General features: G+C 44.1%; 1 protein-coding gene across 6 annotated transcripts in view; it reads right to left on the bottom strand.

The window, feature by feature from the left end:
• LOC129829491 (copine-8-like) overlaps positions 1 to 16,660 on the bottom strand; it is a 206,233-nt gene that overhangs the window by 13,865 nt on the left and 175,708 nt on the right. For all 6 annotated transcript variants that reach the window (XR_008755400.1, XM_055891203.1, XM_055891202.1 and 3 more), the window contains 4 exons: positions 13,784 to 13,830; positions 13,435 to 13,616; positions 7,935 to 8,062; positions 5,763 to 5,865 (listed from right to left, as the gene is read on the bottom strand). Coding sequence is in view for 5 of the 6 variants with exons in the window: in XM_055891203.1 (XP_055747178.1) it covers positions 5,763 to 5,865; positions 7,935 to 8,062; positions 13,435 to 13,616; positions 13,784 to 13,830 (460 nt within the window). In the remaining variant the exon portion in view is untranslated. The remainder of the gene's footprint in view (positions 1 to 5,762; positions 5,866 to 7,934; positions 8,063 to 13,434; positions 13,617 to 13,783; positions 13,831 to 16,660) is intronic.

The raw sequence follows: 16,660 nt of genomic DNA on the forward strand, positions 1-16,660 counted from the left end.
CATTGGCCACAGATAAAATGACATCAAATCACGTTATATCTACAATAGCTTTGATTGGACTGATCATGTCAACATCATACTTTCAAAATCTTAGCTAGCAGTCATCATCATGAATCAAGTCGACAATCTACTGGCAAATCCTTGTTAATCCTTGTCATATGAAGAGAAATAATGAAGATAAATTACAGATAAAATGTATCGGTGCTCATCGGCCATTGAACATAAACATTACACAACAAGTTGGAAATCGCAAATTCAACAATGAGTGGTTTGGAAGGAATCAGTGGCTATCTGCAAGCATTGGAAAGCAGTCACTAGCCTGCTATTCAGTGGAGTGGCTGTGTGGTACCTAGTCTGGGTTTAAGGGTCTCTTAAAATGATTAACATTCAACATTGGCCGTGCTGTCAATGAAGCATGATTTGTGCCGCGCTCAAAACAACTGTGAACTCGGAACTGCTAAAATCTGACTTCAGTGAATTCTAGACAACTGGGAACCAGGAAAAAACAAGCTCTGACTGGGAAAATATACGTTTTGAACGGTCATCCAACTCGGAATTGTAAATCGGGAACTCAGGCTTCTTTCTAGATCGAACTTGTTTTTTTTCAACTTTCCCAGTTGTCTTGAAAGCACCATCAATCCAGAGAATGCCAGACTTTGATGACAACATTTGCCCACAAAGGACTGCCATGCCACCTTCCTGTTCAAGTGAGCACATCACAACAAGGAGAGCCCAAAAATGTCTTGTTTGCTGCTTCATAAATGATATAACATGCCAGGGAGATATGTATACTGTAGCTAAGAAAGTAATACTAAGTGCATGTTGTGTAGCTAGCTGTTACTATCCCATATGCCCTACACTGATAATTTGGTCTATTTTCCCCTCATAATCTCACCTACTGTTCTGATTTAGTGGTGCACATGTAGCCTATAACCTGTTTAAGAGAAATGTAATCATCGAATATTGTAAGAGAGTTCAATGTCTGCTTATATTCCCCCTTTATTTATCCTACGGTTCTGACTTGGTGTACAGGGAGAACACTGTAAGAACGGCCCATGTTCTGAATTCTGTCGCTGTACATTTCAAAAGTGCTGAACAAATAGTTATATTGACTACGTCAGTCCTAGCTCGCTCATTAGTGTCTTAATCAAAATTACGGATTGCCTCTTATCTGCTTGTCATCCCCTTATACCATAGTTTGTACATCTCAATTGTCAGTAGAAACCACAGCCATGTATTTTCAAAAGTCAGTAAATGAGGCTGAATGAACTGTTTCGCTGCCAGACAAGGCTCCGCTGATAGCCAGGTGTACAGTTTGTGGGCACCGTTTGTCACCGTTAGAGTGCAACTAATGTATTGTTTACTGTTGTGTCGTGTAGTGGCTTTTGCTGACTTGCAGCCCACCTTTTATTTGTTTGTCCCACCAAGATTTATATGCTATAATCGCCACTGCCTGGAATGCATTTCAATTAACAGGTGTGCCTAGTTAAAAGCTAATTTGTGGAATTTCTTTCCTTCTTAATGTGTTTGAGCCAATCAGTTATGTTGTGACAAGGTAGGGATGGTATACAGATGATAGCCCTATTTAGTAAAAGACCAAGTCCATATTATGGCAAAAAGAGCTCAAATTAGCAAAGAGAAATGACAGTCCATCATTACTTTAAGACATGAAGGTCAGTCAATACGGAACATTTCAAGAACTTTGAAAGTTTCATCAAGGTCAGTTGCAAAAACCATCAAACGCTAAGATGAAACTGTCTCTCATGAGGACCGCCACAGGAAAGGAAGAGCCAGAGTTATCTCTGCCGCAGAGGATAAATTCATTAGATTTACCAGCCTCAGATTGCAGCCCAAATAAATGCTTCACAGAGTTCAAGTAACAGACACATCTCAAGATCAACTGTTCAGAGGAGACTGTGTGGATCAGGCCTTCATGGTCGAATTGCAGCAAAGAAACCACTACTAAAGGACACCAATAAGAAGAAGAGACTTGCTTGGGCCGAGAAACACGAGCAACCGGTGGAAATCCTTTGGTCCAAATTTGAGATTTTTGGTTCCAACCGCCGTGTCTTTGTGAGATGCAGAGTAGGTGAACGGATGATCTCCGCATGTGTGGTTCCCACCGTGAAACATGGAGGAGGAGGTGTGTTTTGCTGGTGACACTGTCTGTGATTTATTTAGAATTCAAGGCACACTTAACCAGCATGGTTAAGGCAAAGGGTGGCTACTTTGAAGAATCTCAAATATATTTTGATTTGTTGAACACTTTTTTGGGGGTTACAATTTGACTCCATATGTGTTATTTCCTAGTTTTAAAAATAAAGAAAAACCCTTGAATGAGTAGGTGTGTCCAAACGTTTGACTGGTGATGTAGGTGAAAACATTCATTAGAAGAAACACTTTTATCTCTGCCACCTTCAAAGACATTTCCACTCAATCTTATTCATGATTCCTGGAACAGGATATGACATATGTTGGTGATCTAACAGCAGGTGCTTGAAACCAGCTAATGATGAACTAGTGCTTTCGAAGCAAAACCTGATGTGCCTTAACTCTTAGCAATGACTGTATCTAACACGCCCTGTACTGTACACTGTAAATCTATTATAATAACACCTCTTACTCCTCTCTGCTTATCTGAACTGTCTCTATCCCACTACGTCAACGTAATGGATAAATCTATGTTTTATCCTCCAAACACCATCCCACCCCCACCCCTACCAACCCAACCACCCCCACCCCAACCATCACCCCCACCATCACCACCGTCACCCCCACCACCACCCCCACCCCCACCCCCCCAACCATCACCCCCACCCCCCCAACCATCACCCCCACCACCCCAACCACCACCACCACCACCACCCCCACCCCCACCATCACCCTCACCACCACCATCACCCCCACCATCACCACCCCAACCATCAGCCCACCCCCCCAACCATCACCCCCACCACCCCCACCACCACCCCCACCATCACCCCACCATCACCCCACCATCACCCCCACCCCAACCATCACCCCCACCCCCCCAACCATCACCCCCACCACCACCACCACCCCAACCACCCCCACCCACCCCCACCCCCACCACCACCCCCACCACTCCCACCCCCACCATCACCACCACCACTCCCACCCCCACCCCACCACCAAAAGTACATTATTTAGTCGACACTGTTAGTAACTTTACTTCTAACCCAGGGGATCCTGCTTCTGCAAGTTGTTTAAATACTATCTATCTTTGGACTGCAAAAATATTTGCAAACTCAGCAACTTCAAATCGCTCGATCTCTAGCTGTCCCCGGCTGTAATAGTATTTTCCTGTCTGCAGAAGCTTTAAAAAAACATTCTAATATTGTCAAGTTTTATTTCAACCGTCCTCTGCATGACAAATCAGTCAGTGAGTCAGTTTCCCTCCCACCTTCCCCCGTGACATGGGTATGAACTGCCAACATTCCAAATGGCACCCTATTCCCTATGTAGTGCACTACTTTGGACCAGGGCCCTATAGGGTGTAGTGCACTACTTTGGACCAGGGCCCTATAGGGGGTAGTGCACTACTTTGAACCAGGGCCCTATAGGGGTTAGTGCACTACTTTGGACCAGGGTCTTATAGTGTGTAGTGCACTACTTTGGACCAGGGCCCTATAGGATGTAGTGCACTACTTTTGACCAGGGCCCTATAGGATGTAGTGCACTACTTTGGACCTAGGACCTATAGGATGTATTACACTACTTTTGACCAGGGCCCAATAGGGTGTAGTGCACTACTTTTGACCAGGGCCCATATGGTGCCATTTGGAACACAGCCATGGAGTGCTGTAATAGAGTGGGCCAAAATGAATGATTGGCAGAAAAGTGATTCTACTGTTCTGTCCTAACATGTGAGGAAAACCAGAGGCCCTCCTTTATAATTCACTGCCCTGAGAGGAGAGTTAAGGAGAGGGGTTGGAACTAATATTTAGCCAAAAGTCTGGCCTGGTACATTTACATTTGAGTCATTTAGCTTTTATCCAGAGCCACTTAAAAGGGCAGACAGGACTGCAAAAGTGGCGGCAGCTGGCAGGACACAGAAAGCAGGGCAGAGGAAGCACGTTAAAAGGCTTGGTTGAGGAAGCTAAAGTTGGTTGGAGGAAAATGGCTTGGCTGAAGTTGGTTAGCGATAGATGTCTTAGCTGAGGCAGGTTAACGATAGATGTCTTGGCTGAGGCAGGTTAGATGTAGACGGCTTGGCTGAGGCAGGTTAGCGATAGATGTCTTGGCTGAGGCAGGTTAGCGATAGATGGCTTGGCTGAGGCAGGTTAGCGATAGATGTTTTGGCTGAGGCAGGTTAGATGTAGATGGCTTGGCTGAGGCAGGTTAGCGATAGATGTCTTGGCTGAGGCAGGTTAGCGATAGATGTCTTGGCTGAGGCAGGTCAGAGGTAGATGTCTGAGGCAGGTCAGATGTAGATGTCTGAGGCAGGTTAGAGGTAGATGTCTGAGGCAGGTTAGAGGTAGATGTCTGAGGCAGGTTAGAGGTAGATGTCTGAGGCAGGTTAGAGGTAGATGTCTTGGCTGTGGCAGGTCAGAGGTAGATGTCTTGGCTGAGGCAGGTCAGAGGTAGATGTCTTTGCTGAGGCAGGTCAGAGGTAGATGGCTGAGGCAGGTCAGAGGTAGATGGCTGAGGCAGGTCAGAGGTAGATGGCTGAGGCAGGTCAGAGGTAGATGTCTGAGGCAGGTCAGAGGTAGATGTCTGAGGCAGGTCAGAGGTAGATGTCTGAGGCAGGTCAGAGGTAGATGTCTGAGGCAGGTCAGAGGTAGATGTCTGAGGCAGGTCAGAGGTAGATGTCTGAGGCAGGTCAGAGGTAGATGTCTGAGGCAGGTCAGAGGTAGATGTCTGAGGCAGATCAGAGGTAGATGTCTGAGGCAGGTCAGAGGTAGATGTCTGAGGCAGGTCAGAGGTAGATGTCTGAGGCAGGTCAGAGGTAGATGTCTGAGGCAGGTCAGAGGTAGATGTCTGAGGCAGGTCAGAGGTAGATGTCTGAGGCAGGTCAGAGGTAGATGTCTGAGGCAGGTAAGAGGTAGATGTCTGAGGCAGGTCAGAGGTAGATGTCTGAGGCAGGTCAGAGGTAGATGTCTGAGGCAGGTCAGAAGGCCGAGGTAAGATAGAGCAGCAGACAAGATCTTAAAAGGAAGGTGTGGCTGTTCTAATGGTTTTACTAACAGTCGCAAATTCCCTTTAAACCCAGTCTGCTGTGAGGTCAGAGGTTAGAGGTCATCAGAGGTCAGGATGCCGTGCCGCTCGCCCATTGGACAGCTGGACAGTAAACACCCTCTCAGGTGTATTCTCACAGCCAGAGAGACACAAAGTGGATTTTTCAAACGGACATTTCAGAAAGGCACAAGCACAAGTTAATGTAAAGTGACAGTGCTGTGATGTTCGTATACAAAACCTACATGTGGTCAAAGAAAAATAGAAGAACATCCAAACAACAGTAAAACAACTAGAGTGGATAACAGAACTAAACTTAGTCCTACATCCTGAAATACAACAGCTCTGATGAGCATGGCTCAAGCAGCAGAAAAATAGACATTGATTTTGGCCTGGAGCTAGCTGAGGTAAAAGGCAGAGATGCGGTAAAAGCAGAAAGTTATAAGCAGCCGTAAATCCCTGCGGAGAGGCAGAGAAAGACAGAGACAGACACAGAGAAAGAGACACAGGGAGACAGAGGGCAGAGGAGGATTATGGGTAATGGGAATATCCAGCAGCCTACTCACATTGACGATGGCCTCCTTGGTCTGGGCCATGTCTGATATGACTCCGTCTGTGATGATGAGCAGGACAAAGTACTGAGAGCCGTCCTGTACGGCCGCTGCGTACCTGGCAGAGAGAGAACAGAGACTGCATTTGTAGACTGTAAATTAACCGCAAGAAGCCCAAATACATTTCATATTGGAATAAAACGGAATAATTTCAAACCTTGCTTACGTTTGTTTATGATCACGTCTTTCTATTATTCGTGGAAATACTTGTGAACAGATTTCCCAAATAAAAATCACTTGAAGCCGATTTCCCTGTGTTTTTAGTGTATCCTCTGTCTGTGACATAGACACTCAGAATGTATCAACTTATTCTACTGTATCTGCTGTCTGTGACATAGACAATCAGAATGTATCAACTTATTCTAGTGTATCCTCTGTCTGTGACATAGACACTCAGAATGTATCAACTTATTCTAGTGTGTCCTCTGTCTGTGACATAGACAATCAGAATGTATCAACTTATTCTAGTGTATCCGCTGTCTGTGACATAGACAATCAGAATGTATCAACTTATTCTAGTGTATCCGCTGTCTGTGACATAGACAATCAGAATGTATCAACTTATTCTAGTGTATCCGCTGTCTGTGACATAGACAATCAGAATGTATCAACTTATTCTAGTGTATCCGCTGTCTGTGACATAGACACTCAGAATGTATCAACTTATTCTAGTGTATCCTCTGTCTGTGACATAGACACTCAGAATGTATCAACTTATTCTAGTGTATCCGCTGTCTGTGACATAGACAATCAGAATGTATCAACTTATTCTAGTGTATCCGCTGTCTGTGACATAGACAATCAGAATGTATCAACTTATTCTAGTGTATCCTCTGTCTGTGACATAGACAATCAGAATGTATCAACTTATTCTAGTGTATCCTCTGTCTGTGACATAGACACTCAGAATGTATCAACTTATTCTGGGAATCCACCATAGTGAGCCTCTGAACTGTGTTTTACCTGCCCTGCGCTGTTTGACTGGAAAAAAAGGCGATCTCTTTTCAGATACTAACTTCCTGTCACCAGAGCCTCAATAGACATGTTAAGTACAGCCCGCTGTGTACTGTAACTCTCCTGTCTGTGATGAGCCAGAGTCTCAGCAGTGTTCTGTATGTACGTGGCCTGGTTTCCTTCACCCATCCCTAGCTGTCCATAACATGAATAATTTACTCATGTGTTTAGCAATGCAAGTTGCTGTATTGTTTCTGTTATATACATTTTTCTTTGTTGTTGTTATTGATGGATTGCCAGGTAGGCTCTGACCAGGGGCTGTATGCATTAAGCCTCTCAGAATAGAATAGCTGATCTAGGATCAGCACACCCCCCCATCCATGTCCACGTAATCTTATTCATTATGATCTGCTCCTCTGAGACGTTTCATTCGGACCCTGAACTTATGATTATAACTAGAGAAGACAACAGTGACAACATCCAAGTGCTCATTATGCCAAAACTAAGGACGTTATTGACATTTCAGCCGGACCTCTGGGGTTGTTGAGTCCTTTCTTCTGCTTTCTAATTTAGCCTGTCAAACGAGTGGCTCTCTGGAGTCTGGAGCTGACACCTGAATTAAAAAGGGGTGTGTGCGTGATCATAAGACAGAGACACGAGAGATTACTGCTGTTTGGGAAGTTAAATGGACATCAAGCCTACTCATCAAGCGAAACACACACACACACACACACACACACAACAACAACAACGTGTGACCACTTATTAATTTGTTCTGGGACTTGACCACAAGTTACATCCGTCACCGCGGCGACAGTAAAAAATAAAAAATTCCCTTTCATTAAATCACAACACATCCAAAAAACAACAATTATTTACTGATAGTGTCTGTTAGTGGCTCTAATGGTCTGTCTGGATAAGTGTGGAGATGATTAACTGAAGGTTTGTCTTTCAGCTTATTTTCTAACCAAGGTTGAGATAAGGTTGATTAATGACCAGCCTTGCGTTGCTGTTGAAATGTAGCCTAGTCCCAGATCTGCTTGTGCTGTCTTGTCATTCCTTTTTTGGCTATAAGAGTTGACTGTACAGCACAAACAGATCAGGGATCAGGCTATATGAGTTGATAGGAGAGCTTCTGTACTGTCTGTCTCGGGGGCTCACGGTCACACTCACTTTGCCACATGGTTGACAACTGGAGAAAAGTTGGTGGGTCCGTAGAGCTGTACAGTCTTCAGACTCTGATGGTATGCTTCTAGAATTCCCTCCATTCCGTTACAGTAGGGGTTCTCTATGTTGCCATTCTGTGATGGAGAAAATACAAAAAAAATGTAACCTGAATTAAACTGAACAAAAATATAAACGCAACACGTAAAGGGAACTGAAACAAAAGATCCCAGAAAAGTTCCATATGAACAAAAAGCATATTTCTCTCACATTTTGTGCACAAATTTGTTTACATCCCTGTTAGTGAGCATTTCTCATTTGCCAATATAATCCAACCACCTGACAGGCATATCAAGAAGCTGATTAAACAGCATGATCATTGCTGTTACATCATTATCAACACTGACTTTCCTAGTTAAATAAAGGTTAAATAAATATATGAAAAATACACAGGTGCACCTTGTGTTGGTGACAAAGGCCACTCTAAAATATGCAGTTTTGTCACACAACACACACACACACACACACACACACACACACACACACACACACACACACACACACACACACACACACACACACACACACACACACACACACACACACACACACACACACACACACACACACAAAGTTTTGAGGGAGCGTGCAATTGGCATGTTGATTGCAGGAATGTTCACCAGAGCTGTTGCCAGATAAGATAATGTTAATTTCTCTACCATAAGGCGCCTCCAACATCGTTTAGAGAATTTGGCAGTACGTCCAACTGGCCACACAACCGCAGACCACATGTAACCACGCCAGCCCAGGACATCCACATCCGGCTTCTTCACCTGCTGGATCGTCTGAGACCAGCCACCCGGACAGCTGATGAAACTGTGGGTACGCACAACCAAATAATTTCTGTACAAACTGTCAGAAACCATCCTGAGGCTCATTGTCGTGCCATTCACCTCATGTTTCAGCATGATAATGCACAGCCCCATGTCGCAAGGATCTCCACACAATTCCTGGAAGCTGAAAATGTCCCAGTTCTACATGGTCTGCATACTCACCAGATATGTCACCCATTGAGCATGTTTGGGATGCTCTGGATTGACGCGTAGGACTGCGTGTTCCAGTGTCCGCCAATATCCAGTAACTTCGCACAGCCATTGAAGAGGAGTGGGACAACATTCCACAGCCCGCAATCAACAGCCTGATCAACTCCATGCAAAGGAGATGTGTCACGCTGTATGAAGCAAATGGTGGTCACACCAGATACTGACTGGTTTTCTGATCCACAAACCTACCTTTTTTTCTACAGATGCACATTTGTATTCTCAGTCATGTGTGTATTCCCAGTCACGCTCGTCAGATGTGGCAGGGCTTGCAAACCATTACAGATTACAAGGGGAAGCACACCCGAGAGCTGCCCAGTGACATGAGCCTACTAGACAAGCTAAACTACTTTTATGCTCGCTTCGAGGCAAATAGCACTGAAACATGCACGAGAACACCAGCTGTTCCGGAAGACTGTGTGATCACGCTATCCGCAGCGGATGTGAGTAAGACCTTTAAATAGGTCAACATTCACAAAGCCGTAGGGCCAGACGGATTACCAGAACGTGTACCGCGAGCATGCGCTAACCAACTGGCAAGTGCCTTCACTCACATTTTCAACCTCTCCCTGTCCGAGTCTGTAATACCAACATGTTTTCAGCAGACCACCATAGTCCCTGTGCCCAAGAACACTAAGGTAACCTGCCTAAATGACTACCGACCCGTAGCACTCATGTCTGTAGCCATGAAGTGCTTTGAAAGGCTGGTCATGGCTCACATCAACACCATTATCCCAGAAACCCTAGAGCCACTCCAATTTGCATACCGCCCTAACAGATCCACACTGCCCTTTCCCACTGCCCTTTCCCACTATGTGAGAATGCTAATCATTGACTACAGCTCAGCGTTCAACACCATAGCACCCTCAAAGCTCATCAAGAAGCTAAGGATCCTGGGACTAAACACCTCCCTCTAACTGTATCCTGGACTTCCTGACGGGCCGCACCCAGGTGGTGAGGGTAGGTAACAACACATTCGCCACGCTGATCCTCAACACAGGGGCCCCTCAGGGGTGCGTGCTGCCCTCCTGTACTCCCTGTTCATTCATGACTGCACGGCCAGGCACGACTCCAACACCATCATTAAGTTTGCCGATGACACAACAGTGATAGGCCTGATCACCAACAATGACGAGACAGCCTATAGGGAGGAGGTCAGAGACCTGGCCATGTGTTGCCAGGACAACAACCTCTCAGGACAACAACCTCTCCCTCAACGTGATCAAGACAAAGGAGATGATTGTGGACTACAGGAAAAGGAGGACCGAACAGGCCCCCATTCTCATCAACGGGGCTGCAGTGGAGCAGGTTGAGAGCTTCAAGTTCCTTGGTGTCCATATCACAAACAAACTAACATGGTCCAAGCACACCAAGACAGTTGTGAAGAGGGCACAACAAAACCTATTCCCCCTGAGGAGACTGAAAAGATTTGTCATGGGTACTCAGATATTCAAAAGGTTCTACAGCTGCACCATCGAAAGCATCCTGACGGGTTGCATCACTGCCTGCTTTGGCAACTGCTTGGCCTCCGACCGCAGGCACTACAGAGGCTAGTGTGTACGGCCCAGTACAACATTTAGGCCAAGCTTCCTGACATCCAGGACCTCTATACCGAGCGGTGTCAGAGGAAGGCCCTAAAAATTGTCAAAGACTCCAGCCACCCTAGTCATATCCTGTTCTCTCTGCTACCGCAAGGCAAGCGGAACCGGAGCGCCAAGTCTAGGTCCAAGAGGCTTCTAAACAGCTTCTAACCCTAAGCCATAAGACTCCTGAACATCTAATTCCTATATTTGTAAATGTTTTAAACTGCATTGTTGGTTAAGGGCTTGTAAGTAAGCATTTCACTGTAAGGTCTACCTACACCTGTTATATTCAGCATTTCACTGTAAGGTCTACTACACCTGTTGTATTCAGCATTTCACTGTAAGGTCTACTACACCTGTTGTATTCAGCATTTCACTGTGAGGTCTACCTACACCTGTTATATTCAGCATTTCACTGTGAGGTCTACTACACCTGTTATATTCAGCATTTCACTGTAAGGTCTACTACACCTGTTATATTCAGCATTTCACTGTAAGGTCTACTACACCTGTTGTATTCAGCATTTCACTGTAAGTCTACTACACCTGTTGTATTCAGCATTTCACTGTAAGGTCTACACCTGTTGTATTCAGCATTTCACTGTGAGGTCTACTACATCTGTTGTATTCAGCATTTCACTGTAAGGTCTACACCTGTTGTATTCAGCATTTCACTGTGAGGTCTACTACATCTGTTGTATTCAGCATTTCACTGAGGTCTACACCTGTTATATTCAGCATTTCACTGTGAGGTCTACTACACCTGTTGTATTCAGCATTTCACTGTAAGGTCTACTACACCTGTTGTATTCAGCATTTCACTGTAAGGTCTACACCTGTTATATTCAGCATTTCACTGTAAGGTCTACACCTGTTGTAGTCAGCATTTCACTGTGAGGTCTACTACACCTGTTATATTCAGCATTTCACAGTAAGGTCTACACCTGTTGTATTCAGCATTTCACTGTGAGGTGTACACCTGTTATATTCAGCATTTCACTGTAAGGTCTACTACATCTGTTGTATTCGTCACATGCGACTAATAACATTTTATTTTAAATGCATAGATTAGGACCTAATGAATTTATTTCAATTGACTGATTTCCTTAAATGAAATGTAACACAGTAAAATCTTAGAAATTGTTGCACTTATGCTTTTATATTTTTGTTCAGTGTAGTTAATCAGGTAAAGGCCAGTTGAGTCGTTCAATTCTGAGATTGAACCAGGAAAATAGTGAGGAAACTGACTAGTGTATCTGAGTATAAAAGCTTCATAGATACTAATGTTAATATACCACCAAAACTAAAGCAAACATAATTCTACCATCACTGTACAGCAAATGAGAATAAAAAACCCTTGAAAGTGTGTGCCGGTTGGTTGGTTTCCGTCATATTGTCAGGTTTGTGAATAATCTGAATCAGGAGGGTGGATATGGATGGATACAGGCAGCGGGAAGTAGTTTGGGGGCGGGGGAGCTGTGATTTGTTGCTTCAATGGGGAAGGGGGGGGTGGGGGGGGAGTTGCCTGCGCTCCAGACGTCTATATCGGTTCGCTATTACAGGACTATGAAAGGCTCAGTACTTTGGGGAAAAAAATATTTGGTTTATTTAAAAAAAGAAAAAAATGTATCCTTACTTTGCAGGGCTATGACGGTGGAGGCCCTGTCGCTGGGCTGCTCATTCCTTTTATTGTGCAACACCATCCCCATCCAGCCTTGCGGGAAGGAGAGTTGGACCAGTAACCGGAAGGTTAGTGGATCTAACACCCTAGCCGACAAGGTACAAATCTGTTGCTCTGGCAGTTAACCCACAACAACAACTGTTCCCCGGACGCCGATGACACGTTTCGGTTTGAATAGATTCAGTTGTGCAACTGACTAGGTATCCCATTTCCTTCCGCATTAACTGGCTGAGAGAAGTCTAATTGATTGAAGAATCCATCAGGCTTATAGAAGCCAAATTGCACAATAAAAGGTTTTAAATGAATCCCGTGTTTAATTTATGCATGCTCATATCTGTCAAAGGAAGACACATGTTCAATCCCTCACACGCACGCACACACACAACTTAATGCACATAGAAACACCAATATACAAGATTACAGAAGATTCAACGCAAAATACACACACACACACACACACACACACACACACACACACACACACACACACACACACACACACACACACACACACACACACACACACACACACACACACACACACACACACACACACACACACACACACAAACTCTACTGGGAAAGGTAAACCATATGTATGTAAATGCTGTGAAAGAAATCAGTCAGAGCCAGCCATATTAATAAACACCAGAAGAAGTCAGTCAGAGCCAGCCATATTAATAAACACCAGAAGAAGTCAGTCAGAGCCAGCCACATTAATAAACACCAGAAGAAGTCAGTCAGAGCCAGCCACATTAATAAACACCAGAAGAAGTCAGTCAGAGCCAGCCACATTAATAAACACCAGAAGAAGTCAGTCAGAGCCAGCCACATTAATAAACACCAGAAGAAGTCAGTCAGAGCCAGCCATATTAATAAACACCAGAAGAAGTCAGTCAGAGCCAGCCACATTAATAAACACGAGAAGAAGTCAGTCAGAGCCAGCCACATTAATAAACACCAGAAGAAGTCAGTCAGAGCCAGCCACATTAATAAACATGCTGAATGTTTGAAGTGTGCTTCTTTGAGTCATTACTAACAGCATTAACACCCTCAGTGATATACTGTAAAGTAGCTAGCTATAGCTGCATCTGTGTTGTGTGTGTGTGTGCGTCTGCAGTCATAGGACGATGATGGATAGTTACCAAGGGGAACTCGTGGGACACATGTCCATCGGGGGGCAGCTTTGCTCCGAAGCCCAGAGCAGGGAACATCTTGTCACTGTCATAGTCCTGAATGATCTCCCCTACAGCCTTCAGAGCCATTGCATACGCATTCATCTGGTACGGGTTCATGTAGTGGAGGGAGGTGGACTGGGACGGGTTACCTGGAGAGCAACCCAGGTGGGTTAGAATGCAGGGTTCATGGTTCAGAGTTCAGAGTAGAGACAGCAAGCAGCCTGCTGGACTTGAGAGCCTCACAGTAAGAGATAGTCAGCTTATAGAGCTGTAGAATACAATACAAAGAATGTATCAAAATAGTACCAGCCCTCACCATTGGATGCTGTGAAATCAATGGCCACCGTGAAGTGAATCTGAGTTCTGGAAGAGAAGAACAGAGACAAATATTGATTTTATATATTGTAACAGAGAACTCCTGGTGTTTAATTTATAGTTGGGTTGAGTGTTACCCACCTGACTAGCTAAACTCTCTCTCAATTCAATTCAATTCATTTCAAAGGGCTTTATTGTCATGGGAAACATATGTTTTCATTTCCAAAGCAAGTGAAATAGATAAACAAAAGTGAAATAAACAATACAAAATGAACAGTAAACATCACACTCACAAAATAATAAAGACATTTCAAATGTCATATTATTTATATATACAGTGTTGTAACGATGTGCAAATGGTTAAGGTACAAAAGGGGAAATAAATGAACATAAAAATGGGTTGTATTTACAGTGGTGTTTGTTCTTCACTGGTTACCCTTTTCTTGAGGCAACAGGTCACATCTTGCACAATAATATTTCACCCAATAAATATGGGAGTTTATCAAAATTGGATTTGTTTTCAAACTCTTTGTGGGTCTGTGTAATCTGTGGGAAATGTCTCTCTAATATGGTCATACATTTGGCAGGAGGTTAGGAAGAGCAGCTCAGTTTCCATCCATTCCATAAAATGTTATGGGCAGTTTGTACACAGCCTGTCTTCTCTTGTGAGCCAGGTCTGCCTATGGCAACCTTTCTCAATAGCAAGGATATACCTTTCTCAATAGCAAGGATATACCTTTCTCAATAGCAAGGATATGCTCACTGAGTCTGTACATAGTCAAAGCGTTCCTTCATTTTGGGCCAGTCACAGTCGTCAGGTATTCTGTCACTGTGTACTCTCTGTTTAGGGCCAAATAGCATTCTAGTTTGCTCAGTTTTTTGGTTAATTCTTTCCCAATGTATCAAGTAATTTTATTTTTGTTTACTCATGATTTGGTTGGGTCTAATTGTGTTGCTGTCCTGGGCCTCTGTCGGGTCTGTTGGTGTTTGTGAACAGAGCCCCAGTGGTGTTTTACGTTGTACACAGAGGATATGTTTTGCAGAATTCTACATGCAGAGTCTCAATTTGGTGTTTGTCCCATTTTGTGAATTATTGGTCTCTCTCTCTCTAACTCTCTCTCTCCTACAAAGTTACCGTTACATCCTAGTGGCTCGGATTGAAGATATAATCCTCCCCATCTGTCCGGGAGACCACCTCAATTACCCAGAAGCCATTACTCTGCTCTCTGCTTCAGCTCTCACCTGGGAGAGAAGCACCGACCGAACCGACCAAGCCGGCTTTCCTGTTCAACCGAGTCGGCGCCTCAAAAAAACAACATATTTCTTTTATATATGTTTTATTTTTTAGTCTTCTCCCAGCAGCATAAGATAAATGAATTCACAGCAGCAGCCAGTCTGGTTTCCAAGCCCAGTTAGGCAGCAAGCCAGTCCAACTACATGCATGGCCACACATCTGGATGGCTAGCTTCGCTTGGCTGGACTGTACCTCTACCACTTTTAAGACTTATAAGATGTGTTTGACTGACAGGACAGCAATTACTACAAACATTAACATACACTGAGTATACCAAACATTAGGAACACTTTTCTAATATTGAGTTAAACCCCTCTCCCCTTTTTCCCCAGGAATAGCCTCAATTCGTCGGGGCATGGACTCTACAAGGTGTCGAAAGCGTTCCACAGGGATGCTGGCCCATGTTGACTCCAATGCTTCCCAAAGTTGTGTCAAGTTGGCTGGATGTCGTTTGGGTGGTGGACCATTCTTGATACACACAGAAAACTGTTGAGCGTGAATAACCCAGCAGCATTGGAGTTCTTGACACAAACCGGTGCGCCTGGCACCTACTACCATACCCCGTTCAAAGGCACTTAAATCTTTTGTCTTGCCTATTCACCCTCTGAATGGCACACATACACAATCCATGTCTCAATAGTCTCAAGGCTTAAAAATCATTCTTTAACCCCTCTGCCCCCCTTCATCTACACTGATTGAAGTGGATTTAACAAGTGACATCAACAAATGATTAAAGCTTTCACCTGGATTCACCTGGTCAGTCTGTCATGGAAAGAGCGAGTGTTCTTAGAATGTTTTGTACAGTCAGTGTATGTGTGTACGTACAGTTGAAGTCATAAGTTTACATACACCATAGCCAAAAACATTTAAACTCAGTTATTCACAATTCCTGACATTTAATCGAAGTAAAAATTCCCTGTCTTAGGTCAGTTAGGATCACAAATTTATTTTAAGAATGTGAAATGTCAGAATAATAGTAGAGAGAATGATTTATTTAAGTTTTTATTGCTTTCATCACGTTCCCAGTGGGTCAGAAGTTTACATACACTCAATTAGTATTGGGCAGCATTGTCTTTAAATTGTTTAATTTGGGTCAAATATTTTGGTTAGCCTTCCACAAGCTTCCCACATTAAGTTGGGTGAATTTTGGCCCATTCCTCCTGACAGAGCTGGTGTAACTGAGTCAGGTTTGTAGGCCTCCTTGCTCACACACACTTTTTCAGTTCTGCCCACACATTTTCTATAGGATCGAGGTCAGGGCTTTGTGATGGCCACTCAAATACCTTGACTTTGTTGTCCTTAAGCCATTTTGCCACAACTTTGGAAGTATGCTTGAGGTCAGTGTCCATTTGGAAGACCCATTTGCAACCAAGCTTTAACTTCCTGACTGATGTCTTGAGATACTGCTTCAATATGCTTCAATCCACATAATTTTCCTTCCCTCATGATACCATCTATTTTGTTAAGTGCACCAGTCCCCCCTGCAGCAAAGTACCCCCACAACATGATGCTGCCACCCCCGTGCTTCACGGTTGGGATGGTGTTCTTCGGCTTGCAAGCCTTCCACTTTTTCCTCCAAACATA

Source organism: Salvelinus fontinalis, chromosome 31 (assembly GCF_029448725.1).
Source record: "Salvelinus fontinalis isolate EN_2023a chromosome 31, ASM2944872v1, whole genome shotgun sequence".
Classification (NCBI taxonomy): domain Eukaryota; kingdom Metazoa; phylum Chordata; class Actinopteri; order Salmoniformes; family Salmonidae; genus Salvelinus; species Salvelinus fontinalis.